A 26,597-nucleotide genomic window follows, 5' to 3' on the forward strand; every position below is an offset into this window, starting at 1 on the left:
TATCAATTGACAGATTTCATGGATTTTTGTAGAACTCGTGGAATCAAAAGACCCTTAATGGTTCCCTATACTCCTCAGCAAAATGGGGTTGCTGAAAGAGAGATTTGCACCATTGTTGAAATGGCTCATTGTATGTTAAATGAAGCAAATTTATAAAATGAACTATGGGCTGAAACTGTACATACAGCTATGTGTTGAGAAGTCTAAAAGCTGCAACTAAGATGATTTCTCTTCAACTTGATAACTGCTTGTGATGTTTTTTTAATTTTCTTGATTATTAGCTTCTTCTATTATTATTATGTTGTTCGTATCATCAAAAAGCTACACAAGAACGCAGGATGTAGGCTGCAAGCCAGGGCCAAAACCTCTCCACTTGAGAGGAAAACCCAAAAATCTCCTTTCTTCTTATAGATTCTTCAAATGACGAATTCCAAGACCTCTAAACCAAGACCAATACCCTTCCAAGACTAAGTCTGACCTCCTTGATGATGTGCTTCCTCTGTCCAAGTCAAACTTAGTCAAATCTCTTTCAACTGCACAACTTTGACCCCTAGCTACAGAATTTCGGCCTCCATTGTAGGTTTGAAATTTTCTGCCCTTATAACAGTTACTGCTTCCACACGTGTGAGCAATTTCAGGGCTTCCAAGGCTTCCTTTGACCTTTGCTTAGGTTTCTTCTTCTTCTAGGGCTTGTAGGTGACCTAATAGACCTTCCTTCGACCTTCTTTCTGCAATTTCGTCAACTTTGATCTTGCAGCATCAAAACCCTAGCCTTCCTTCTTCACGTGTGAGAGGGAGAGAGAGAAATAACCCAAACCTTTCGTCCTTCGTCCTTTGTCCTTCTTCGCTAGCCTTCTTCTATTGCTCCTTTGCTTAGATGATGAGAATATGAGTGAGTGTCCATAGGAGGTCGAGTTCCCTCCTATATATAGGCTTACAAGGAGGACGACATGCCCTAATGAGGCCGACTTCTTAGCTGCTAGGCCGATTTGGTCTTGGAGGGTATTTGGAGGGTATTTTGACATGCCCTAATGAGGTCGACTTCTTAGTTGCTAGGCCAACTTGGTCTTCAAATGACGAATTCCAAGACGTCTAAACCAAGACCAATACCCTTCCAAGACTAAGTCTGACCTCCTTGATGATGTGCTTCCTCTGTCCAAGTCAAACCTAGTCAAATCTCTTTCAACTGCACAACTTCGACCCCCAGCTACAGAATTTCGGCCTCCATTGCAGGTTTGAAATTTTCCACCCCTATAACAGTTACTGCTTCCACACGTGTGAGCAATTTCAGGGCTTCCAAGGCTTCCTTTGACCTTTGCTTGGGTTTCTCCTTCTTCTAGGGCTTGTAGGTGACCTAATAGACCTTCCTTCGACCTTCTTTCTGCAATTTCATCAACTTTGATCTTGCAACATCAAAACCCTAGCCTTCCTTCTTCACATGTGTGAGAGGGGAGAGAGAAATAACCCAAACCTTTCGTCCTTCGTCTTTTGTCCTTCTTCGCTAGACTTCTTCTACTTCTCCTTTGCTTAGATGATGAGAATATGAGTGAGTATCCATAGGAGGTCGAGTACCCTCCTATATATAGGCTTCCAAGGAGGATGACATGCCCTAATGAGTCCGACTTCTTAGCTGCTAGGCCAACTTGGTCTTGGAGGGTAATTGGAGGGTATTTTGACATGCCCTAATGAGGTCGACTTGGTCTTCAAATGACGAATTCTAAGACCTCTAAACCAAGACCAATACCCTTCCAAGACTAAGTCTGACCTCCTTGATGATGTACTTCCTCTGTCCAAGTCAAACCTAGTCAAACCTCTTTCAATTGCACAACTTTGACCCCCAGCTACAGAATTTCGGCCTCCATTGCAGGTTTGAAATTTTCTGTGCTTATAACAGTTACTGCTTCCACACGTTTGAGCAATTTCAGGGCTTCCAACACTTCCTTTGACCTTTTCTTGGGTTTCTCCTTCTTCTAGGGCTCATAGGTGACCTAATAGACCTTCCTTCGACCTTCTTTTTGCAATTTCATCAACTTTGAGCTTGTAGCATCAAAACCCTAGCCTTCCTTCTTCACATGTGTGAGAGGGGAGAGAGAAATAACCCAAACCTTTCGTCCTTTGTCCTTTATCCTTCTTCGCTAGCCTTCTTCTACTTCTCCTCTGCTTAGACGATGAGAATATGAGTGGGTGTACATAGGAGGTCGAGTTCCCTCCTATATATAGGCTTCCAAGGAGGATGGCATGCGCTAATGAGGCCGACTTATTCACTGCTAGGCCAACTTGGTCTTAGAGGGTATTTTGACTCTTTTAAATAAAAATAATTCTTTTCACATGTTACAATGTGCTCGATGGGGTCTTCTTCATATGACAATGACTCTTTTGACTTCTTAACCTTAGGACAAACCCTAGAAGCACTCAATGGGTGTTTGACCTCTAAATAATAGACCTTGAGCATGAAACCCATGCTACAAAAATAACAATAATAAAATTTTCTTTCTTTTTACAATATACAAGAATTGAAAGTACATTTCATATTTATGAAGACTGAACCTAGTTACACATTTCAACACTATGTATATCTTGAACTGGTGTCCCATAGGAGCTCTTAAAAATGTTGTACTAGCAGAGGCTTTGAATGGGATGAAGCCTAATAACGGTCACTTGAGGATATTTGCTGTGGAGCATATGCTCATGTACCACACAAGAAAAGATCCAAGTTAGATGTCAAGAGAAACAGGTGTATTTTGATTGGATATAGTTGTTGGAAGAAAGTTGTCGTTATGTCAAAGGGCCATAAGCAGCGCCTGAAGAAAATCAAGTTTTTGGTGGATTGGATCAAGGCAAACACAAGAATGGATTACACCATCTTGTAATGCTTGTTGAGACCTGTTCAATGAGATATGGCTCACCCTCTTACTCCTCACTGTTGAGGAGAAATTCATTTTTGAAAGTGACTATTTGAAATCTGGTTGACTCAAACATTGAGATTTTTCTAGGATCAAGTTGACTCCACAATAGGCCTCTTCAATTTGTATATATAGCTTAGTCGCAGGAGCTTAAAGGAGCATCAAGTAGCTTTGAATTGGTGCAGGAGGCTGAGATTCAAAAGGAGCAAAGGTGATATGAAGAGTGTTGGAAAATTAGATTAGGCAACATATTATTTCACTTTTCCATTCATGACAGTTATTTGTGATTTATATTCTTCTTCTTCATTATTATGCTTATATTCTTATCATCAAATAAATGCCAAAACAAAAATATCACAACCATAAACAGTAAATACATAACCCTACAACATCCTGAGTGTGGGTCGAGTAATGGAGTGAGGATGCAGGGATCGGGGAAGAAAGGGTTTCTGAAACATTAGGGTTAGCAGCGATGGGAACGCAAGAGGAGCAAAAGCCGAGATCAGGGCAGGGAGGCGGGCCTCTTGCGTTCAACCAGATCAGCGACAACATAGAAAAGTGGAGGCCGGTATCATAAAACAGGGAGGAACTGAAAACGCCATGGCAGGGGAACCAGGGAGGGGAGAGATCCCCTCCTACAAAAATGTAACGACGGGAGAATCAAGTGGAAGCGGACTACCAAGAGACCCAAAGGAAAATAGTAGAGATCCGCCAGTACTGGGAAACCGATGGCAAACAAGACTAGGGGGCAGATGCCTCCCCAGAGCTCTGAAAAACCCAGGTTTGTAATTCCGAATAACAAACTTGAAGAGTATAGATGCTATATGAGGGATCATGCGTTAATATGTAAGTTTGTAGGGTTTTGGCCGTCTGAAAAGGACCTGGCAAAGTGGATACAACAAAGATGGAAATCGAAAGGGCATATAGATCTGAAGCTGGGGGCAAAGGGTTTTTTTACAGTGATATTCTCAAATCTAGAGGACAAAGAAAAAACCTTTGAAGGAGGACCATATTTTATGAATAATGCTGGTTTATTCATGAGGCACTGGGAGGACTGCTACAATCCAGACCAAGAAAAGATGTTAGCAGCGCCCATCTGGGTAAGACTGTTCGGTTTACCAATAGAGTTTTGGGACCCTGAGATTCTTGAAGGAATAGGTAACACAATCGGAGCATTTGTCAAAGTAGCAGAGACCACAAAAAGAGGGAGATATACATCCTATGCAAGGATATGCGTATACATGAATATATCAGAACCCTTGCCGGAGTACGTAGAGTTAGAATACCACGATGAAGTCTGGTAGCAACCAATGGATTATGAACACATCCCCTTTCGCTGCAGAAGATGCCATGAATACGACCACCTCTTCAAGCAATGCCCATTAAATGCTGCAGAGGAAACATCAAAGAAAAAAGAAGAAGAGAAGAGGAGGACATAAGCCACCGAAGGAGAGGAGGAGGGTTTCCAGGAAGTGCCCATAAAAAGAAGACCGGGGAAAGGAACGCCAAGAATGCAACAATCTATCAAAACAGTGCCAGTAGAATGCCAAAATAAGTTCAAAGCACTTCAGGAAGAAGAAGGGGAGACGGAAAAAGGAGAAAGCGCAGAAGAACCTATGGAACCAGCAAAAGAGACAAAGGAGCCAGACTTAAACCAGAGAAACACGGAACAAGAAGGAACAGAGGAAAACATGGACATGACAGTTGAGCAATCACAGATGGAGATTGATTTCCAAAAGGACAGTGGAAGCGATGAGGAGAGAATAATGAAAAACCTGCTACAGGAATGGAAGAACCTAGATGAGAGATTCATACCTGTTGAACAAAAGCAACTGTATAAAGAGATGTTCCAAAAATACAAAGAAAAAAAAGGAACTATGCTGGCAAATCAAGTGGAACAAACAGGAGCGCAAGGAGGACAGAGCATGGGAATGGCAAGGGAGGTAGAAAAAGAGGGAGAAGACCATTAAGCGAAACCATTCAGGTGGTAGGGGAGATGCTGGTAAATTCAGGTAGAGTCATACCTCTTTCAGAGGTATTTCAACAACCACCCAAAAAATTTTAAAATGATCGTCACAAGTTGGAACATCAGAGGTCTTAATAGCAAAGGAAAACAGAGGTATCTGAAGGAAAGGGTGAAGAAAGACAAGCCCAGTATAATGATAATCCAAGAAACAAAAATCAGTTCCCAAAAGTTAGAAGAAATAATGAGAAAACACAATATTCATTATGAAGTAATGGGTCAGGACGCGGCAGGCACGGCAGGAGGATTGGCAATCCTTTGGAACCCTGAGGAAGTGCAATTCCAAAACTAGGTCAGTCTTCCTAGAATCCTCTCAGGAACTTTCAGATTGATAGGATCGTCTGAGTGGATACTCATCACAGGAGTCTATGGACCGCACCTATCAAGGGAACGAAATTTTTTTCTCCAAAACATGAAAACAATCCGAAGGATCTTTCCAGAGACTCCATGGATTGTAGGGGGAGACTTTAATATGATTAAAACCTTAGGAGAAAAGAGAGGAGGGTTACAAAGACTGGACCAAGACATGGAAGCTTTCAGCGAAATGATAATGGAGCAAAGACTGGTAGATATTCCAACAATAAATGGGACCCATACCTGGAATAATAGAAGAGGAGGCAGAAACCAAATTGCATCGCGACTAGATAGATTCTTAATATCAGAACAGATCATAAACAGGGACGTATTTGTAGAATCAACGATCCTTCCTGCCATGGGATCAGATCATTGGCCCATCCGAGTGGAGATAGACATCAAGAAGAGCCCTAACAAACGGCCCTTCAGATTTGAAGCCTTCTGGCTCAGGAATCAGCAGTTCATGCCAAAGCTGGAGGAATGGTGGACGCAGAGTCAACAGAGAGGACGAAGTAAGATGCAAACCTTTCAGTTAAAGCTCAAAGAACTCAAAGGGAAAATCAAAAAATGGAATAAAGAGGAGTTCGGGAACATATTAATGGAGAAGCAGCGATTAGAACAAAAAATGGAAGAGATGCAACAAAAAATTATAGAAGAAGGCCGAAATGAGGAAAGAAGCAGAGAAGAAGGAGCATTGATAAGCCAATTAGAGGAACGGCGAAAACAGGAGGAAATTTTATGGAGACAAAAGTCCAGGATAAACTGGCTTCGAGATGGAGAAAGGAACACCAAGTTCTTCCACCAAGCTATGATTCAACACAGACAAAGGAATATAATTTTCTCTATCAAAAATGAAGAAGGGCAAAGAATAACACAACACGAGGAAATTGAACAGGTATTAGTTGGGTATTACAAAGACATGCTGACCGAACCCCAAGTTGACAGAGAAGAGGCTACAGGAAGGATCTGCAACGAAATTCCAAAAATAATAACAAGGGACCAAAACATGGCTTTGATGAGGGCAGCAACGCTGGAAGAAGTGGAGGATGTAGTGAAGGGAATGAAAAAAAACAAAGCCCCTGGACCTGATGGATTTACGGCGGAATTTTACCAAGCAGGATGGCACTTTCTTGGACAAGACATTCTGGAGGTGGTAGAGGAATCTCGCAGACACCAGAAGGTATGGCCGGGTCTTAACTCTACTCTTTTAACTCTCATTCCTAAATCTGCTAAATCAGAAAATGCCCAAGGTTTCCGCCCAATAGCCCTTTGTAATGTAATTTATAAAATAATTGCTACTCTGATGGCGAAAAGATTGAAACCAATTCTCTCTAGTATAATCTCCCCGGAACAAACTGGGTTTGTGGAAGGGAGACAAATCCTAGATGGTTTGGTTGTATCTCAAGAAGTGATACATTCTCTAAAACAAAAAAAGGAGAGGGGAATGCTGATAAAACTGGACCTGTCAAAAGCTTATGACCGCCTAAACTGGAAATTCCTCCAAACAATTCTCATGGCATTTGGTTTCAGTAATAGATGGATAGACTGGATCTACAACATGATATCAACGCCAAATTTCTCTATCCTGCTGAATGGGACGCCAACTTCGACCTTTAATGCCACAAGAGGGCTGAGACAGGGGGATCCCTTATCCCCCTTCTTATTCATTATTGCGGCGGAAGGACTTGGAAGATACTTCAAGAAAGAGATGAGAGAAAGAAAGATTAAAGGCCTAAGGCTATGGGGGAATAACTTACCTATCACCCATCAGCAGTTCGTAGACGATATTATGCTCTTTTGTGAGGTCTCACTAAAAGAAGTGAAGAGGATAAAAAAGATTCTGGACTTATTTATGGAAGCCTCGGGTATGGAAATCAACAAAGAAAAATCCTGTACATTTCTTTTTAACACCCCAGAACCGATCAAAGCTCACTTGACAAGAATGTTGGGATTCCGGCCAGGCGAATTACCAACAAAATACCTGGGGAACCAATTAGCTTCAAATCCTCTAAGAATAGCTAACTGGCAGCAAATGATGGAAAAACTCAAGAACAGACTCGCAAATTGGTCCTTTCGATCACTAAACATAGCAGGAAGACTGGTGCTACTGAAATCAATTCTCCAGGCTATACCAATCTATCCCCTTTCGGTGATGGCGGCCCCCAAGGGAGTTTGCACGAGGATGAAGGAAATTTTCGGAAACTTTATTTGGGGAGGACCTAAACAGCAAAGGAAATGGGCCCTTGTATCATGGAAAGATCTGTTAAAACAAAAGGAAAAAGGAGGTCTTGGTCTCAGGGATCCGGGTATCTTAAACCATGTTCTAGGGGCGAAGTTGTGGTGGAGGTGGATGAGGGGTGGCAATGACTTATGGAAAAGGATATGGACCCAAAAATATAATATGCCCTCAACTACAGAAGGTATACTCAGAGTGGAGGAAGTCCCAAAAGGATCTGCAATATGGGACCTGGCCAGCCAGCATAGAGATATCATAAGTCATTATGCCTTCTGGGAAATTAGGGATGGAAGAACAGCTAAATTTTGGGAGGAGGCATGGCAGCAAAGGGAAAGAATGGCAGGCATACAAACTCTACAAAGTACATATCAGAAGGCTGTAATGGGGGGGCTAACATACGTCAAAGAATACTGGAAAGAAGAAGAGCTAGATGAGACATGGAGAACTTGGAGGAAACCGGAAGAATGGGACAGAAATATAGACCAAGAGCAGAAAGAGACACTAGTAAGAGAGATGGAATCTAGAAGAATCAAAATAAGATCGGGACCAGATATTCTCAGATGGGGAAGATCCACAAGGGGGACCTTCACAGTCAAAGAAGCCTATTATTTAACCCAGTGTTGCACACATCGCGATCGGGATTTAATCGGCGCCGGGAAAAAAGCGGAAAAAATCGTTAAAATCGGGAAAAAATCGGAAAAAAGCGGGAAAAAATCGTTTGGCACAAAAATATTCATTTTTTTTTCAATTTTTTTCAATTTTTTTAATATCTAAACCATCTACAACATAAAATAAATACATTGACACATAAATATGATAAAAAAACTAATATATAAGATGTTTAATATCATTTCTAGCGCTAAAATCACACATAACATTGAATCATGTCCTGAATAGTAAGTCCTGAGTCCCAAGTCCAACTCAGCCTCAAAATATCAACAAAAAATATGATAATGTATCTCATCATGTCATAATGTCATATACAATAAAATGAAAGTCTAATCCTATTGATTTCCTCTGCCCCTCTTGCGAGAAAATGGCACAACTTTCTCTTTCCCTCTAGATGTAGAAGCTGGTGCCTGTGGTGGTGGAAATGGCAGTGGAGTCTGACGTGCTCTAGAAGCTGAAGAACTAGTAGTAGCAGCTACAGGAGGCTGAGGTGGACGGAGACCACGTCCTCTACTGGTGGTAGTGGTAGCCCGGGTAGCCCGGGTAGGCGGTGTCACCTCCTCCTCCTGCTCCTCCAACTCCTCCTCCTCCTGCTCCTGCTCCTGCTCCTGCTCCTGCTCCTCCTCCCCCTCCTCCTCCCCCTCATCCTGCACTAACCAATCCTCAGTGGGATCCATGAGAGGCCTCTCGGTCTCAACCCTCCATTCAGCAGTGGTGTCAATCCCATCCAATGAGATGGCTTCCGTATCAGGTGTCTTCTCTAGTTGTTTCACCCACAATCGAAGATTGTAGTAGACATAGACCATGTCATTAAGTCTATGGGACTCCAACCTGTACAAAGTTCATGAAATAATAAATTAATAATTAATATTATAAAAAAAATATTGTTTAAAACTTTAATGAATTCAAAAATTTATTTGGAAATTTGCAATATTTTAAATGTTTAAGTGTTAACCTATTGCGCTTCTTGTTGTGTATTTTTTCAAATACACTCCAATTGCGCTCACATCCCGAGGAGCTGCATGTTTGGCTGAGGATGCGCACGGCAAGATTTTGCAAAAGGGGTACTCTGCCACCATACATCTTCCACCATGCGTCTACAACAAAATTACAAAGAAAATTTTAAATAAACATAAGAAAAAAATGGAATTTGAAGAAACAATGAAATTTGAAACAAAGTTACAAAGTACATACTACAAACTAAAAAATACCTGGCATTTTAACCGTCCTATCAATGACAACCATCTCAAAGCCAAATGTGCCAGCTGACAACTTATATTGCTCAATTTGTCTAGAGACCTCCATACGTTCTTCTGGAGTTCTCACCATCTTCTGGACACAGGTTAATAATCCTTCCACGACCTCAACATCAAAATTAAACCCACATGCATAAGAAAATGCAGGGTTCAGGAAAAGGCCAGCAGCATGAATGGGACGATGGAGTGTGTTGTTCCATCGCTCATCAATGACGTTCCATAGAAGGAGTTGTCTCTGGAACCCATCATCTCCCTTGTCATCATAGTAGGACCGAATGGCTTCTTTGGCCCTATCCATGGCTTCATACAAATAGCCCATTGCGGGCTTCTCAGCATCAACCAACCGAAGAACCTTTACCAAAGGTTCTGTAACAGCGCACACCTCCTGCACTCCCGCCCAGAAGTCTTCCTGGTATGAAACTAGTCTGCAGACGGCCTCTCCTTCTGGTTTGCGGCTCATTGACGAAGCACGCCACTCCTCTGAAAGAAACATTCTCTTCAAATCCCACATAGAATTCAAGAGGGATTGAAGAGATATGAAACTCGTCGCAAACCGTGTAATGGCGGGGCGCACCAACTCTTTGTTGTTGGTGCATTTTCTCATCAAGCTAAGCACAGATGTGTGATTGTAAATAAATTTTGTGATGTTTTTTGATGAGTCAACAACCTCTTTGACAAAGGGAATTTTCCCAATGTCCTCTAACATCAAATCAATACAATGGGCAACACAAGGTGTCCAAAATAAAGTAGGATGCCTGTCCATAAGCATTCTACCAGCAGCAACATAATTTGCAGCATTGTCCGTTATGACTTGGACAACATTTTCTGCACCCACCTCCAAAATAAACACATCCAGCAAATCACATAAAGTTTTTGCATCTTTGATTTGATGAGTTGCATCAACAGATTTGATAAACATAGTCCCCAAGGGACAACTAACCAAGAAGTTTATAAGGGTTCTCCCCTTTTGGTCAGTCCAACCATCTGACATAACAGTGCATCCTGTTTGTGCCCATGATGCCCTAAAATCCTCCAATCTTTGGGTGCAGTCACGCTTTTCATCTTGAAGAAGCCGGCCTCTGAAATCATGAAGAGAAGGGAGTTTGTACCCCGGGCCAACACTGGCAATAGCATCAACAGTAGGTTGGAAAAATGGATTATTCCTTATAATGCTGAAAGGAATATCACTCCAGAGGAGAAATTTTGTCATCAACTTGTCAGCTTTTTCTTTTTCAGTTCTTTTTAGCATTGAACCAATAGTTGGTTGTGAACCAGGTGTGGTTCGAGGAACAAAATATGATGATGCAGCTACCGGATTGACTGACGCTGCAGTAGAACTTGTGCCACTTGGCCCACTTCCTTCAGCTGACCTTTTTAGTTGCCTTTTGAGTTCTTCTTTGGCGTCTCTAGTGTGCTCTAATTCTCCCAATGCTCTCATGGCTTTTTGGATAATTTCAGCATTTGTCTTTAGACAGGGCCCCACATCACGTCCAGGGATTTGTGCAAGGTGGAACTTCAACCTGTACACCCCCCCGAATATTTCCTTTCCACACAACTTGCAATACAAGTTTTGTCTATCATTCGGAGTTTTAGGGTCACCATATTCCCAGAAAGGATCCAATTTCCTTGGCATGTTTGTTTTTGAATTTTGAATTTGCAAACCTATGGAAAAATAAGGATTAGGAAATAGGAATTTAGGATTACATAAATGATAATAGTAAATACAAATTACAATTTAGCATTTGCAAAATTACAAGCTAATTATTTCCAAAATCCCAATTTCTAAACCCAAGTTACCCAACCAAATGCCAAAAAACAATGAAAAATAAAAAAAAATAAACAATGTTTAAAGAAAATGAGAAAATAAAAATAAAAAATTGGTTCTCATAGTCATAACAAATAACCCATCCCAAATCAATGAAAAATTTCCAAAAATTCTTTAAAAACAATGAAAAACAAAGTTTTTATAGAACCAAAACAAAAAAAAATTAATCTACATACCTGGTTTATGGACAAATTGGCGATCTTGGCTTGGATTCCTCCTAAAATCGCTTCGATTCGCTCCCACAACCGACGGCAACCCTCTCCCTCACTTCTTCTCCTCCTCCTCCGCGCGGACTGCTGAATGAATTAAAAAAAAATCGATTTTCCCATATAAAACCCCGCTGCCCGCGCCCTCCACGATTTTTATTGAAAAAATCGTTATAAAAAAAAGGTGGCGATTTTTATGTAAAAAATCGCGATTTGAATCGGCTAAATGAAAAAATCGTGCTTTTACGATAAAATCGCGATTTTATCGCGATTTTAACAACACTGATTTAACCACTCATCAGGAACAAGGAGAGGAAGCCCCGGATTGGAAGCAAATATGGAGGAACAAGTGGTGGCTAAAGGTAACTATGTTCGCCTGGTTAGTAGGAAAGGGAAGAATCCTGACGTGGGACCAGTTATAGAAGCGAGGATTTCAGGGACCCCCCAGATGTAGCCTTTGCAAACAAGAAAACGAAACACAGGAACATATTCTGAACTCTTGTCCTTTTGCCCAGCATCAATGGGATGAAGTCAGGAACCTCTTTGGAAAATCAAATAGGGAGCCCCATGATATTAAACAGACCATCTTCCAATGGGGAAAGGGTCAGTTTTCATGCCCGGTAGTAAGGAGAGCCTGGAGTCTAGCTGTGGGATTCGTCATATGGCTCATATGGAAAGAGAGAAATCAAAGAATCTTTCAAGATAAAGACAATCCACCAGAAAAGATCTGGAGAAGAACGCAAAAATTAATAAGGGAGACAGTTCTAGCAGAGACTTGGGAGGAAGAAGATTGGAAATCGACTCCAAATGAGGTTCGCATCTTAACTAATCTAAATTTGGATTACAATATGGTGTATCCTCATAAGAAAAGAAACCAACGACCACAGATCCAGATTTCAGCTCAGTTCAAATATCCTGGCGAAAACTTCATTAAATTGAATTTTGACGGGGCTTCCAAAGGAAACCCAGGGCCAGCAGGATTCGAAGGTATCTTCAGGGATAGCGAAAGATGCACTAGATGGGTGTATGCAGACAGGGGAGGCATAATGACCAATAATGAGGCAGAACTGATGGCTGTCTACCAAGGCATCAGAATAGCTATAAGAAACGGATACACAAATCTGGAAATCGAAGGGGACTCGCAGATAGTAGTTGAAATGCTTAGGAATCTCAATAATGGGAAGAATTGGGAACAGGTAGCAAAGAGCTGGAGGACTGCAGGGATAATCCAAGACTTGGCAAACATTCTGAACAGAATTGATTATAAAATCATTAATCATGTAAGGAGAGATGGAAATAAAGCAGCAGACTTCCTCGCAAACTGGGGATGCAATGAACAGGAGGGGAGGGTAGACAACAAATGGCCAATTTTAAGGAACAATCCTCGATGGGAGACACTCAACTCTATTATCACTCAAGATAATAATGAAAACACAGCTGTATAAAAAGGATTACCAATGGCCCCCGATCGGGGTGAAAATGGCGGCGACGAGGGAGATTATTGCAATGACAGGGAGGGGGTATGACAAGCCACCTTGCACAAGGATAATAACTCAGGTTGACAGAGCAATTTGCAGGCAGGGCATTATTCCAAGGAGCAGTGAAGAAGGAGCAATGAAAGGCAGAGGTGGAAAAAGAGGCGGTGCCCCAACGATGGGACACAGGTTAGCTGGCGCAGTTTTAAACAGAGAAGGAGTGGGTGATCATGGAGAATGCATGCGACAGAGGGAGGAGGTACAAAAGAACAGAGGCGGGTGGCAAGATAAGGTAAGTGGTTACGGGAAAAGGCGTGTGGGAAGGGAATTTGTTAAAGACCGCGGAGGTAGCCTGGAGAGGAGTAAGGATTTGAACGGAAGTTCTAGGGAAAAAGCAGGCAGGCGGAAGCAGAAAGATTGGCCACCCATCCTTAGAAAAACCAAACGAAAGGTAACAGAGAGAAGAATGAGAAAGACAACTACTGATATGAGTAGGGTAGGAAGCTGGACGGGGCAGGAAAGAAGCATAGATGACCCCCGCGAAGATATGGAATAGAATCAGTCGGGCATGGAGAAGATAGGAGGGGTGGAACTGAAAAATCCAGAACAGAGGTATCATGTGCAGACGCGGAAAAGCAGTATGGGGAAGGGGAGGCCTCCTGAGGATAGGCTATCAGACGAGGCAAAGAACATGGACAAGAAAACTAAGGGACATAGAGATGAAGGAGGCCTGGGCGGCCCCTCTGTCATAGCTGGTCAGGGAAGCAAGGTAAAGGAAGACAGTAAAGCTGGTAGCTCAGGCCGAGGAAGGGGCCGCAAAGGCAGAGTGAGAGGGCGCCAAGCTGGCAGCCAGGACCAGAACTCCTCATCTCCAGTTGGAAAGCGTCGTGGCAGAAAGACACTGAAGCATCAGGTCCAGAATGCGGAGAGAGCGTATAGTGAGGAAACTAATGCAGACATTCGGAGGATAATTCAGGAGTTGGAGGATGCGGCCACGCAGGAGGAGTCGGAATATGAAATGGAAGATTGGGAATATCTATTGCCGGACCCAGGAAACACCAGAGGTCGCATGTCCCTATATAAGCAGGCCCTCCATGTTTACTGGGTAATGAAGAGGTTGCTGGCAAAAGCAATGGAACAGGTAGCTATGGAGATGGCAGAAATGGCCCAGGGTATTCCAAATTTGAAAAAAGAGATGAAGAACCTTCAGATTACTCTTCTCATGCAGGATGGAAAGCTCGATGAGATTCAGCAGCAGTTAAAGAAGATAGCTCCTAAAACAAAGGAAGAAGACAATCAGCAGGGTACTATGGCAGACTGATACCTCCAGATATGTATAAGATTCTCTTAGTTAGGATGCTGAGAGCATGCTCTCATTTTGTTATAGTTCATTATGCAAATAGGAAACAAAATTAGTCTCTTTGGTTGTTCAGTATACTTAGCATGGACAAGTAGGCTTAGTATTTTCTGTTTTTGGATGGCATATAAAAACCTAAGGTGGCCAACAGACCCGGTTTCCCCTCGGGGCGGGTTGAGGCCACTGTATGCATGTACAGTGTTTTAACCTGAATTAATAGAACATGAAAGGTCCTATGTTAGCGTACAAAAAAAAAAAACCATAAACAGTGAATACAAGATATAGGCTCCAAGTCAAGGAAATACCCCTCCAAGGGGAAAATCCAAAAGAACTTCTTCGTATAGAATCAATTCAAAGGAGACTTCCAAGACTGAACCCTAGACCAGGGCTCCCACCAAGATCAAATCGACCAACCTACCTTCCTACACAAGCGAAGAAGATATTCTCCAATAGGAGGCTTTTCTAGCCTTATGGTTCCATAGATAAAATCTGCAACCTTATTTTGCAATCTCGGATCTGAAGGAATAACTAAAAACACTGGGCTTCTCACATATGTAAGTTGTTCCAAGCAATTATAACAAAGATCCAATCCTTCAAGCCTTTCTCTCTTCTCATTCGGCTCTTCTAGCCTCTTAGCACCACGTCTTGCCCGCAGATCAGATGAGATATGCGCAATTCTTGTTGTTTTCCCAAAGGAGGTCGTAGACCCCTCCTTATATAGCCTTTCTAAGTGGCTCTTTAAGCCCACTCTAGGCCAACTTGAACAGGCTGGCTGATTCGTCTTTTGGAGCCCTCTAGACACTTCTAATGTACAATAATATTTTTCTTTCTTTGATACAAGTGCCCAATGGTGTCTTTTAGATAATAACAATGACCATGACTCATAGCAAAATCCTAGAAGCATACAATGGATGCTTTAAGCATGAAACCCATGCTTCATAAATATTTTTTCTTTTACATTTTCTTTCTTCTTTTGATCAATACATAAGAATTACTTCAAGACATGGGCCAAATGTCAATTATGAAGACCAAAACTAGTTACATACTTCAACAAAGAGTACTGATTAGGGTTAAATTTATCTTTGTTTTGGTCTATCTTTCTTTGGCTGTTCGTTGGGCAAATTTAGTCATCTTTTGAAGCAGATCTGAGGCATCTCTCGAGACACATTTTGGTAGTCTTGAGGCTCCTCCCGAGGTAAATTTCGGCCCTGAGGCAGACCGAATTTCGGGTTCTGTAATAGCCTCAGTTCGGTCCTTGTTGTTGATGGTTTCGAAATGAAAGTGTCGCTCCGACACTACATTAACATCTCAAACTTTTTGCCAGCTAGGGAGAAGTAACAGAAATGCTATCCTAGAGTTTATAGCCGCGCGAGTAGGGGGTTGAATACACGCCAAGAGTGGCGCAGCTCAACCCACTTGCTTGTCAAAGGAATTGCAGCTGGCTAGGAATAGTCTTGCAACTAGCAACCTTGACTGATGAAAGAAAAAGAAAATGTTAACTACGCTAACCCTAAACATTAAATTATTTACAAAAGCAACAAACTAAAGAGTAATCTAAGGTTTTGGCCTTAGAGTACCGTAGAGCCTCAACCTCCTCCTATATAAAATCAAATATTTGAATACTTAATGATTAGTCAAATAAGTGAAGGCATATTTTAAATATTAATAATTTCTTATTTACTTTAATGGTTGTTTATGTATGTATAATATGAAATTAAAATCTTAGTCAATAATGTGGAATATGTGATTAAGTTGTTAGTGAATAAGATTATTTTAACAACAATTAAATATTAGGACATGTTTTAGTCAATCAACAATTCTTTTAAAAATAAAACATAAACAAGTTATGTACAAAAAGTAAAACAAAATTAAATAAGTACGACTAACTAAAAGCAAATGTCAAACAACCTAAAGTTAGTTTAATAATTAATTCATTATTTACAAGGTCAGAGGTTAGGGTAAAAGAAAGTAAGACAAAGTAAAGTTAACAAAATTTACATAACCTCACAAGTCAAAAATATATATACAAAAACTTATGCCTGTAAAAAGAAATGAAATAATACATTCAGAATAGTAAAAATAAGTTGAAACATCATTAAAAAGACATAGGCCCAAATGCCAGGTGTTGTCGCGCAGATTGACTCGACAACGCTCGGACCGGGGGCTGTCACTCTGATCCCCGATCCCTCCGTTTAAGCCTGTCTCCCGCGGCTAAGGGGGGTAGACCCTGTGAGGTGATGAGACCAACTGTCGACCAGTTGGTTGGGAGACACGAGATACGATGATAAAAGGGCTCGATGGATTTGATAAATTGCAGACCAGTGCCTTGTGGAGTTAATGTTTAAATGATTACTTTTTAAATGATATAGAAACATGGACCATGAACAGCAACCATCTATCATCAGCGAAAACACAATGCTCTTTAGAATGACCAAAACGATATCCAGCAACAGAAAATTTTAAAAGATAAATGCCTTAAAATACCACGAGAATTATAAACCGTTAACCAGATATCAATTTCGCATCTCGACCTGAAAATTTAGATCTCAGAAAGATATGACAATTCGCGAAAATAACTTGATCTAAAATTTTCCACAATATTTTTTTTATTTTTTTATTTTTATTTTATTTTTTATTTTTTCATATTATGGAAATTAAAAAAAATCTAAAAAATTAAAATTCTAAAACTATATAAAAATATAAAACAAAACCTAAACCCCCATTTTATTTTATTTTTTTTATTTTGAAAATCAAAAAAAGAACAAATCTAAAACTAAAAAAAAATAAAAATAAATAAATAAAACTAAATATATTTTTTTCATTTTTTTTATTTTTTATTTAAAAAGGCAAAATTCTTAAAACTATATTAATATATAAATAAACTAAAACCTAGCTTAAACTAAAGGAATGAATTAAAATCTAAGCTAAAACTAAACTAAACATTAATTAAAATACAAAATAAAAATAAAAATCTACATTTAAAAGGCCAATTGCATTTTTTATTTTCATATGATAATTTTAAAAGAAACAAAATATATCTAAATCTAATCCATCACAACGTAACCCAGAACTAACAAACAATTTGAGATCCTAACTAAAATCTATGCTAAATGAAACATTAACCTAAACGTAAATCAAAGGAAATACACCGATATACACATAAAACCCTAAAGAGATTAACTAGAACTAACTATGCCTATCGGGATAAACCAAAAACGCAGGATATGCAAGTCGTAAAACCCAAAAACGCTGAGCGATAACGCAAATGCATATAAGATTGACCCACGCAGAGACTTTAGGGAAATAAGGACACGATTTCAGGATATCACCTGCCGGGATGATGAGGATTGCAGAAAATCGACGAATTCTTGGTTGCCAATTTCACCTGAGCAGACGCTGAATGATTTTGCTACCTGATAAGAGTTTTTCGTGCCACTGTTTGAAGATATACAGCCCTTTGGTAACCAGGCGGCGGTGAGGAAAACGCATCAACGAAATGAATGCATGAATGCACGCAGGTGAAAACTTGAGGTTCGATGGTGAAAGAGGAGATACTCGCGGATCTTGCTGGCGTATCAAAAGACTGAATCGTAACCCCTGAAACTGACTCCGAACGCAACAATGAAACCCGGATATTACTCACGCTTTGTCCGCGGATACCCTTGCCCGTAACGAGTTTAAGTCGACTTTCTACATTGAATCTCTGAGCAGATGAAATTGCTGTCACGGTGTTTGGAAACGGCAGATAACTTGAACGCTTTTCCGGAAACCTGAGATTGAAATCTGGCCCGTATCACAAGTGCATGGATCTGAAATAAAGCGCAATTGCTTTCCTTTGATCTGCTTTACGGCTCTGATGTGATGAAAACGACTACAAATATGGCCTTCTATGAGCAGTTATTCAATCTCTGGCAAAGTAATATTAGCTTTCCAATGGCTTGAATCTGTTCTCTGGATTTTGAAATGGCACGACCATCTTCTGCTCCTTATGCACGGCGTGTCAGCGTGTCAACCTCGATGGCGATCCTGCAATTGCCCAAAAAAAAAGACAAAACCCTAATAAAAACTGCATAAAGCAAAAACATGAAACCCTAGATCAGCTAATTTAATGTACAGATTTGGCCCCTTAACAGCCAGATTTAGCCATAATAACAGAAATATTTTCAGAATATCAGAAACTTGAACTTCACTGTGAACAGAAAGAAAATCTCTCAATGTAAAACAGAAAAGAAACTTTGAATGATTAACCCAGGGAACAATCAGCTGGGCTCTACACAGAAAAGCCAGTGGGAGTCGGCTGGTTCAGCCCAGAACTTCCCCAAACGCCCACAAATATCCTTCACTAAAAAAGTTTCCCTGCACATCTCAAGCAACCATCAGCAAAGAGAGAGAGAAAGCTGCTAGATCTCAGGAATAATGGAGATACCTGCCATTATTTCAGAAACCCTAGCAGCCCTCAAACCCTAGCAGGTGAGCAAGATACCTGTGCTCACACTACTCTAAAAACAAGCTATGATAAATGGCTGAAAATTGAAATATGCAGAAAATTAAAGATCTCACAGCAATTCCGGAGAGTAACACCAGCCAGTTTGAACCCCAAAGTCTTTTTATTAACCAGAAAATCAGATTACAAGAGAGCTTTTTCAGTACAGACTCACAGATCAGATAAACCCTAAAATGACCACCTAAGACCCTATATAAAGGAAATGATCCCAACGGCTAGTTTTGGGTGATCCATGTAAAACTGATCTCGACCGTTGATGAGGATCAAGACATCTCTTGATCTCATCTGTCGATTTTATAAAAAAGAGATATTTTGCATGTGTTCACAAAAATATTATTATTTTATTATTTAGGGTTTTTGCTTTATGTTTTTTTAATTTTTTAATTTTTATTATTTATTTTAAGATGGATCATCAAACTAAGCCGTTTGGATCATCACCTAGGACCTAGGACTTAGGACTCATGAGGGGATTTACAACATTTTCAACCCTCAAGACACATTTCATCATGATTTTTACAATTTACATCTCAAAGGGATGAACCCACTTAATACAGACCCTCATAGAACACCCAGTTCTGCGACACAACTATAATCTAGCAGATTAACATATAAGACTCTCCTAAAGTTCTGATGACGAAATCCATCCCGGCTTTGGGGTCAGGTTTGAAGGAAAACTATGCCGATCCGTGGATCGGTGAGACGAAAAACCTCCCGGGACGCAGATCATCATTAGAAAGTTAGGTCCACCTAGGCAACTTTACATACATGACTCTGATCTGCTTAGATTGTTTACAACTTATACATGCAGACTGGGTTTACAACAAAAATGATCAAGCTGCTGATGCTGGCAGGATGGCACGGACATGCTGATCAGGTGCTGCTTCTTTCTGTCAAGAAAAACGGGATGCACTGCATGGGTAGTTGACCAGTAGAGGTCAACACCAGGATAATCATTGAGACAGGATATGAGCAACAAAGGAACTCTTTTTTATTACGCTTTCAACATCAAAGTACATCTCCGCAAGATGGAATATGCTTGTGAAAGAGAAGGTGATACATAGTCAAATTTAAATCAATCAGCAAGTGTTAAAATTGGACAACTAGGTCCAAACTCCATGTTCTGATGCTCAAATTAAGAGGCTAATATTTTTGTTGGATTCCTCTTTCTGAGAGGTGTAAAATCCATATAAAAATAGTCTTAATCCGATGAACAGAACTTATATTTTGAATTTATTATTCTTAATAAATTATATGTGCAAGGTCAGCCAGTTTTGTAATGTAGGCTCACATGCCCAACAGATGTGTCACACACCCTCATTGATGGATATATATACAGGAAAAGTTGGAGAGAATTTGAGCACAACACAACTCACATCTTCCTCTCATCTACTAGTTGGAGGGTTGTTGTGTCACATGCTGGGCTGGCTGACCAAAGGAGACTTTGCTGGTTGAAGCATCCTGTTGACCGCCGAAACGAACACATACATTTTTCTTGTTTCTGATTTGTCTTCTGTAAGATCTGCTTATATGTTCTATCTGCATTTTGCTTATCTAATTGTATGTTTGCTGTGAGAAAAGTGAAATTGCTCTTAGCATAGAACATCTACAAAACTTTACATGGTATCAGAGCTGAGGTGAAGACAAACTCACTTCAAGTGATCTCCTCTCCACATCTTGGGTTTTTTGGAGAAGGAGATTCACACTAGATTACGCCGGCCTAGTATGATGCCCTAACGGAGAACGCAGTCATGAATTAACACGCTGTTTTAAGCAGCCCTAAACACAGTTAATGGATGCCTTTATATAGAGGACCATATACGCTATTCATAACCCTAAGCTAATACGCTGCAATGAAGACTTCTACACATAGTCAACGTGATGCCATATACGCTGTTCATTATACACGGTTCACACATGATGAGGAACGCAAAGTCTGACATAGTATACACATGCAGTCATAGCATTAACACGCTGTTATGTAGCCACAGAGAGATTGATATAGTATACGTATGTATACATCACACAGTCATTGCACTAACATGTACGCTGTTATAGTATACGAAATATTAACGAATGGAAGCCGCAGTAATAACATGAAGAAGCAGTAATATAATAGCACGCAGGTTCATGGAAGCCGCAGTAATAACATGAAGCACACAGGTTCATATTAATGTCCTGAGGTGCAGTCACAGTGAACGCATGGGACGCAGTCATCTTCATGATCAAAGGTAAACGCAATTACGGTTATATATATGCTGGACATGAAGCTGTTATATATAGATACGCCGGTCAAGAAAACACATACGCAATCAAGAGTGCCAAGTCATCAAGCCGAATTGATGAAGAGGTAAGCCGTTGTACATCGTAGCCATCGTAATACACTGTTCATGGTTATACGCAGTCTAGGGTTACGCAGGGCATAAGATTAATACGCAGGTCCTCTATCTAGCCGCAGTAAGCATCAGGCTTATGAAGAAATATAAACACAGTCAATGGGTCAATAAAACGTAGTCAACGAGACCTGTTCACGCAACAGAACTTCGCATTCCTCTCTGCCATTCTACGTGAACTTGGGATACATATATACGCTATACAGGTGCAGTTATGATCTCGACTGTATGGAGCAGTAATGACTTCGATGAGGACGCAGCAGTGAGGCAAGTTCTGGGCTAAATACATTATCAAATTGCAGGTGAAAATCTCGGATAGATGGACCAGAGAAGATCTCAGACGAGGATGCAGTTTTGGCATGAAGTCTGGGCTAATCATATTCACAGCCTAATAGAAATCACAGTGATCCTGAAGATACTGTCTCAGTCTCGGCATATAATCTCGTTGAAGAGAATTTCAATGATGACTGTGTCTACTGCAATCTCAGCAGTGACAATCAAATCAAGAGCTGCAGTCTCGGTATACTCAAAGGGAGCAGTGATGGATTTACTCTCTCAGATCAACGAAGGTCATGTTGAATATTATCTCTATTTCATATATATTACTGTCTCAGCATAACCAGATTAATGAAGTATGTTTCGGTGATGACATTGATTCTCGACATCCCTGAAAAAGGAGATATACCATATCAATAGTCTCCATTGAATTCGGATCTAGTGATCTCGACATGAATATGATCTCAGAAGCAGTCACAATGACAAGGATCTCAAGAAGTAATAACATGATTATTACAGTTTAAGTATAATGAAAGAAGCTGTACAGCGAAGTGTTGTCGTGGTCTTTATGGTGCAGAGATCCTAAGGGCAACCATAGCGTAACAATGATACACTAAATGATATTGCGACAACAATGAAGTTCTTGGTGATGCAATGATGTTAGAGGAGCAGCAAGATGGTGATCTCAGCAGTGCTCAAGAAAGAGACTCATAATCCGCAGCTTCAGAAGGCCTGAATCCGCAGTCTGTTGACCCTATACGCATTCACAGTATAAGGAGGTCTGAAAGGACAGTGTTTCGATTGCTATAGATAAAAGAAGCATGGTGACAGCACATTGATAAGGGCTGTTCCTTAGGACTGTTTCAAGGTTGATAAGTCACTGTCATCAGATCAGCATATGTTATTAGTTGTTGATTGTTTGAGGATCATAGGCCTATCTTGCTGCTGGGCTAGGCCGCAGGCCATAGCGAGCAGCATAGGTTGTTCTATCAATATTGGACTGCGTGGCCTACTACAGACTTGAAGGCCTTCATTATTGATGAGAAGGATAACTGCTGAAGCAGTGTCAGTTGGTACAGCAAGAAGATCACAGTGTTCTGAAAATTATATTGAGTCAAGGTTTGACTATGTTTGACTCAGTTTGATGAGCTTCCTATTGATGCCACCTGGATGGAAGATTCTGTCTAGTTTGACCAGCATTAGCTTCTCTGGTCAAGGGTTTTCTACTGCTGTCATAAATATCAGATTTATGTATTTGTACTATCTCTCTCTCTGCTGAACTTTGAAGATAAAATAAGATTTGATCAAAGGGTTTCCCCACACATTGTGGGGTTTGTCCCTGGCTTGCGCCATATGAGTCAAATGAGTTCAAAGACTTTTGCAGAGAAGCTGGCATTAAGAGGGAGACTACCACTGCATATACTCCTGAGCAGAATGGTGTTGCTGAAAGAGACTATTGTGGACGCTGCCCGTGCCATGATATGTGACCAGGGTCTTCCAAAGTTTCTGTAGGGAGAAGCTGCAAATACTGCTGTGTACATTCAAAACCGATGCCCTCATTCCGCTTTGGACTCCAAAACTCCCGAAGAGGTTTTCTCTGGTAAGAAACATGATGTCTCACATTTTAGAATTTTTGGATGTCCTGTCTATTTTCATGTGCCGAAAGAAAAGAGAAGCAAGCTGGATGCTACTGGGAAGAAAGGAATGTTTGTGGGCTACAGTGAGACTTCTAAGGCATATAGAGTCTATGTACCTGGTCAAAGGGAAGTAGAGATAAGCCATGATGTCACTTTTGACGAAGATGCTTCCCTGAAGAAAGTAGTTGATCTTCCTAGATCTGAAGAAAACCATGAAGAAAGACCTGGAAATCTGGAAGAACCCCAGGATGAGACTATGCCTGATGTTGAAGGGCCAATGGACCCTATTGATCCTTCTCCTTCTCTAGGAAAGAGGCCATCATGGCTCAGGGACACCCTCGAAGTGTCTGAGGGTCATGCTGCCCCAAGGGGAACATTCCGAGAAAGCAAGAAGCCGTGTAGATACCAAGGGTATCTAGCTGCCATGAGTACTATTATACAATCTGAACCTGGATCTTTTGAGGAAGCCATCAAGCATCAAGTCTGGAAGGATGCTATGCATGAAGAATATGAGGCTATTATGAAGAATGATGTCTGGGATGTGGTCCCGAGACCGAAGGACAAATCTGTTGTCACCACTAAATGGCTCTACAAGATTAAACATGGATCTGATGGGAGTGCTGAAAAGTTTAAGGCAAGATTTGTTGCCCGTGGCTTCTCTCAAAAGGAAGGAATTGACTATGACGATATATTTGCACCTGTGGCTCGATATACCACCATCCGATCCATCATAGCCCTTGCTGCTACACAAGGATGGAGTCTTCATCAGATGGATGTCAACACCGCTTTTCTGCATGGTGCAATAAAGGAAGAGGTGTATGTAGAACAACCTATGGGATTTGAAGTTCAAGATCGAGACACTTATGTCTGCAAGTTGAAGAAAGCCCTCTATGGGTTAAAGCAAGCACCCAGAGCTTGGTATGAGAGGATGGATAGTTACTTGATGAAGCTGGGCTTCACTCGAAGCAATGCTGATCCAAACCTTTACTTTAAGGTTGAGGAAAGAAAGCCTCTCATTCTAGTGTTGTATGTGGACGACCTCTTCCTGACAGGTGATGACCCTCTCATTCATCAATGTAAGAGGGAGCTTGCTGCTGAGTTCGAGATGAAAGACCTAGGACTGATGCACTATTTCCTAGGCCTGGAGGTCTGGCAGAGACCTGGAGAGATTTTCCTTTCTCAAGGAAAGTATATTGTGAAGCTTCTGGAAAGATTTGGGATGGTGGACTGTAAGTCCGTGTCGACACCAATGGAACTCAACTTTAAGAAGTTGAGTGGCAGTGCTGCAGGGCCTATCTTGGCCAATCCTACTGAGTATCGTCAACTCATAGGAGCTTTGATGTTCTTAGTGAACACCCGTCCGGACATATGTTTTGTAGTGAATACTTTGAGTCAACAGATGGTTGAGACTCATCATTTTCACTGGGTTGGTGCCAAGAATCTTTTGAGATATCTTCGGGGCACGATAAACCATGGGCTGAGATACACTGCCGGGAGTGTGATACTCCGGGGATATACTGATGCCGATTGGGCTGGCAGTGTGGTGGATCGTAAGAGCACATCTGGATACTGTTTCAATCTTGGTTCTGCTTCGATCTCATGGATGAGCAGGAAGCAGAAGTCGGTGGCTTTGAGCACCGCGGAGGCCGAATACATTGCTGCTAGTATGGCCTGTTGTGAAGCAGTTTGGTTGAGGAAGCTCTTTAGTGAGTTGTTCCAACATGTGCTAGATACCACTGTAATACTCTGTGATAATCAGAGTGGGATTCGTATGACTGAGAATCCTGTGTTCCACGACCGATCCAAGCATATTGATATCAGGTACCACTTTATCCGGGATATGGTACAGCGAGGCGCCGTAAGGCTCGATCATATAGGAACTGATGAGCAGGTCGCGGATATTCTCACTAAGCCCCTGGGGAAGGTCAAGTTCCTAACCTTCCGTGAGAGTCTTGGTGTCGTGGAAAGACCCTATGATGTGGGTCCTGTTGGACGATGAGCTCTGGGGGGCTTTGGGGATAGCTTCTCGGAGCTATAAGCACTCATAATGCTTCTGCCCCACCCTTGTGATTATTGAGCTGGTTCGCCACTCATTTAATCTGTGCCCCGTATGCATCCTACCCATTGAGTTCAGGGCTCATGGGAAGTACCTCTCATTTGGCCAATGAGGTGTGGAAAAGCTAGAGACTATTAGCAAAGACTGATGGACGCATCAGAGATTGCCGTACTCTCTATCTAGGATGGCATGGTCCAACCACTTGATCTGGGATCAAGATTTGTGAGGTCTGGGACCTCTGGACTGATTATGTCAGTCGGGGAATGATGTCTTTGTGACTGACCCACTTCTGTTCTGAAATAAAGAAGCTAGCAAAGCAAGTTTCGGCGGGATGACTCACGATGTTAATTGCACTAATAGATGGAGTTCTCCCTAGTTGAGAGGGAGTGTTAAAATTGGACAACTAGGTCCAAACTCCATGTTCTGATGCTCAGATTAAGAGGCTAATATTTTTGTTGGATTCCTCTTTCTGAGAGGTGTAAAATCCATATAAAAATAGTCTTAATCCGATGAGCAGAACTTATATTTTGAATTTATTATTCTTAATAAATTATATGTGCAAGGTCAGCCAGTTTTGTAATGTAGGCTCACATGCCCAACAGATGTGTCACACACCCTCATTGATGGATATATATACAGGAAAAGTTGGAGAGAATTTGAGCACAACACAACTCACATCTTCCTCTCATCTACTAGTTGGAGGGTTGTTGTGTCACATGCTGGGCTGGCTGACCAAAGGAGACTTTGCTGGTTGAAGCATCCTGTTGACCGCCGAAACGAACACATACATTTTTCTTGTTTCTGATTTGTCTTCTGTAAGATCTGCTTATATGTTCTATCTGCATTTTGCTTATCTAATTGTATGATTGCTGTGAGAAAAGTGAAATTGCTCTTAGCATAGAACATCTACAAAACTTTACAGCAAGGAACAAAAAGACCATATCTTGCGAAACTGTCACGTAGTTGATGCTAACTTTAATGATAATAACAATGGAAGAAATGCAAAATAAATGATCTTTACCTTTGTCCGACTGTTAATTGATAGAGCTTTGAATTCACATTCTAGGAAGCACTTGTAAGAAGCAACCTGCAAACCAGCAATGACTTCGTACAAGCAGAGATCAATGCATGAAGAAGGAACTTGAAATAAAAAGGAGAAAAACCGCACTACTAGTCATGCCCTCACTCACAACTTGGGCATCATTTGGGTATGAAAATGTGGGAATCCTTTCCATGACTGCTTGCTTTTATAGATCTCTCTAGAGGATGGATGGCTTCGATCCTTCTTGAAAATTTTGATCGACGAATAGATGGCCTTGAATGGTTAAACCAATTTAACTTCTTCGGAAACTGTCTCACTACTTCGTAAATACAATGAGCCCTTCATACATTTTAATTTTTTAATTTTACATCTGCATGTGCTTATTGCA

General features: G+C 41.0%; 2 protein-coding genes across 4 annotated transcripts in view; one reads left to right on the plus strand and one right to left on the minus strand.

Annotated features, from left to right (window-relative positions):
• Nucleotides 1-26,597, plus strand: part of LOC149173434 (ATP-dependent Clp protease proteolytic subunit 6, chloroplastic-like) — a 214,074-nt gene that overhangs the window by 3,262 nt on the left and 184,215 nt on the right. The gene's annotated exons all lie outside the window — the stretch shown is intronic.
• Nucleotides 8,303-9,384, minus strand: LOC149173435 (uncharacterized). Its single transcript, XM_089427932.1, has 2 exons — nt 9,141-9,384; nt 8,303-9,016 (listed from the first exon to the last, which is right to left on the minus strand). Exons 1-2 carry the CDS (start codon nt 9,266-9,268, stop codon nt 8,521-8,523), a joined length of 624 nt encoding a protein of 207 aa, XP_089284058.1. The 5' UTR covers nt 9,269-9,384; the 3' UTR covers nt 8,303-8,520.

Source organism: Pinus tabuliformis, chromosome 4_2 (assembly GCF_031772625.1).
Source record: "Pinus tabuliformis cultivar Carrire ecotype Pingquan chromosome 4_2, CPIR1, whole genome shotgun sequence".
Taxonomy (NCBI): domain Eukaryota; kingdom Viridiplantae; phylum Streptophyta; class Pinopsida; order Pinales; family Pinaceae; genus Pinus; species Pinus tabuliformis.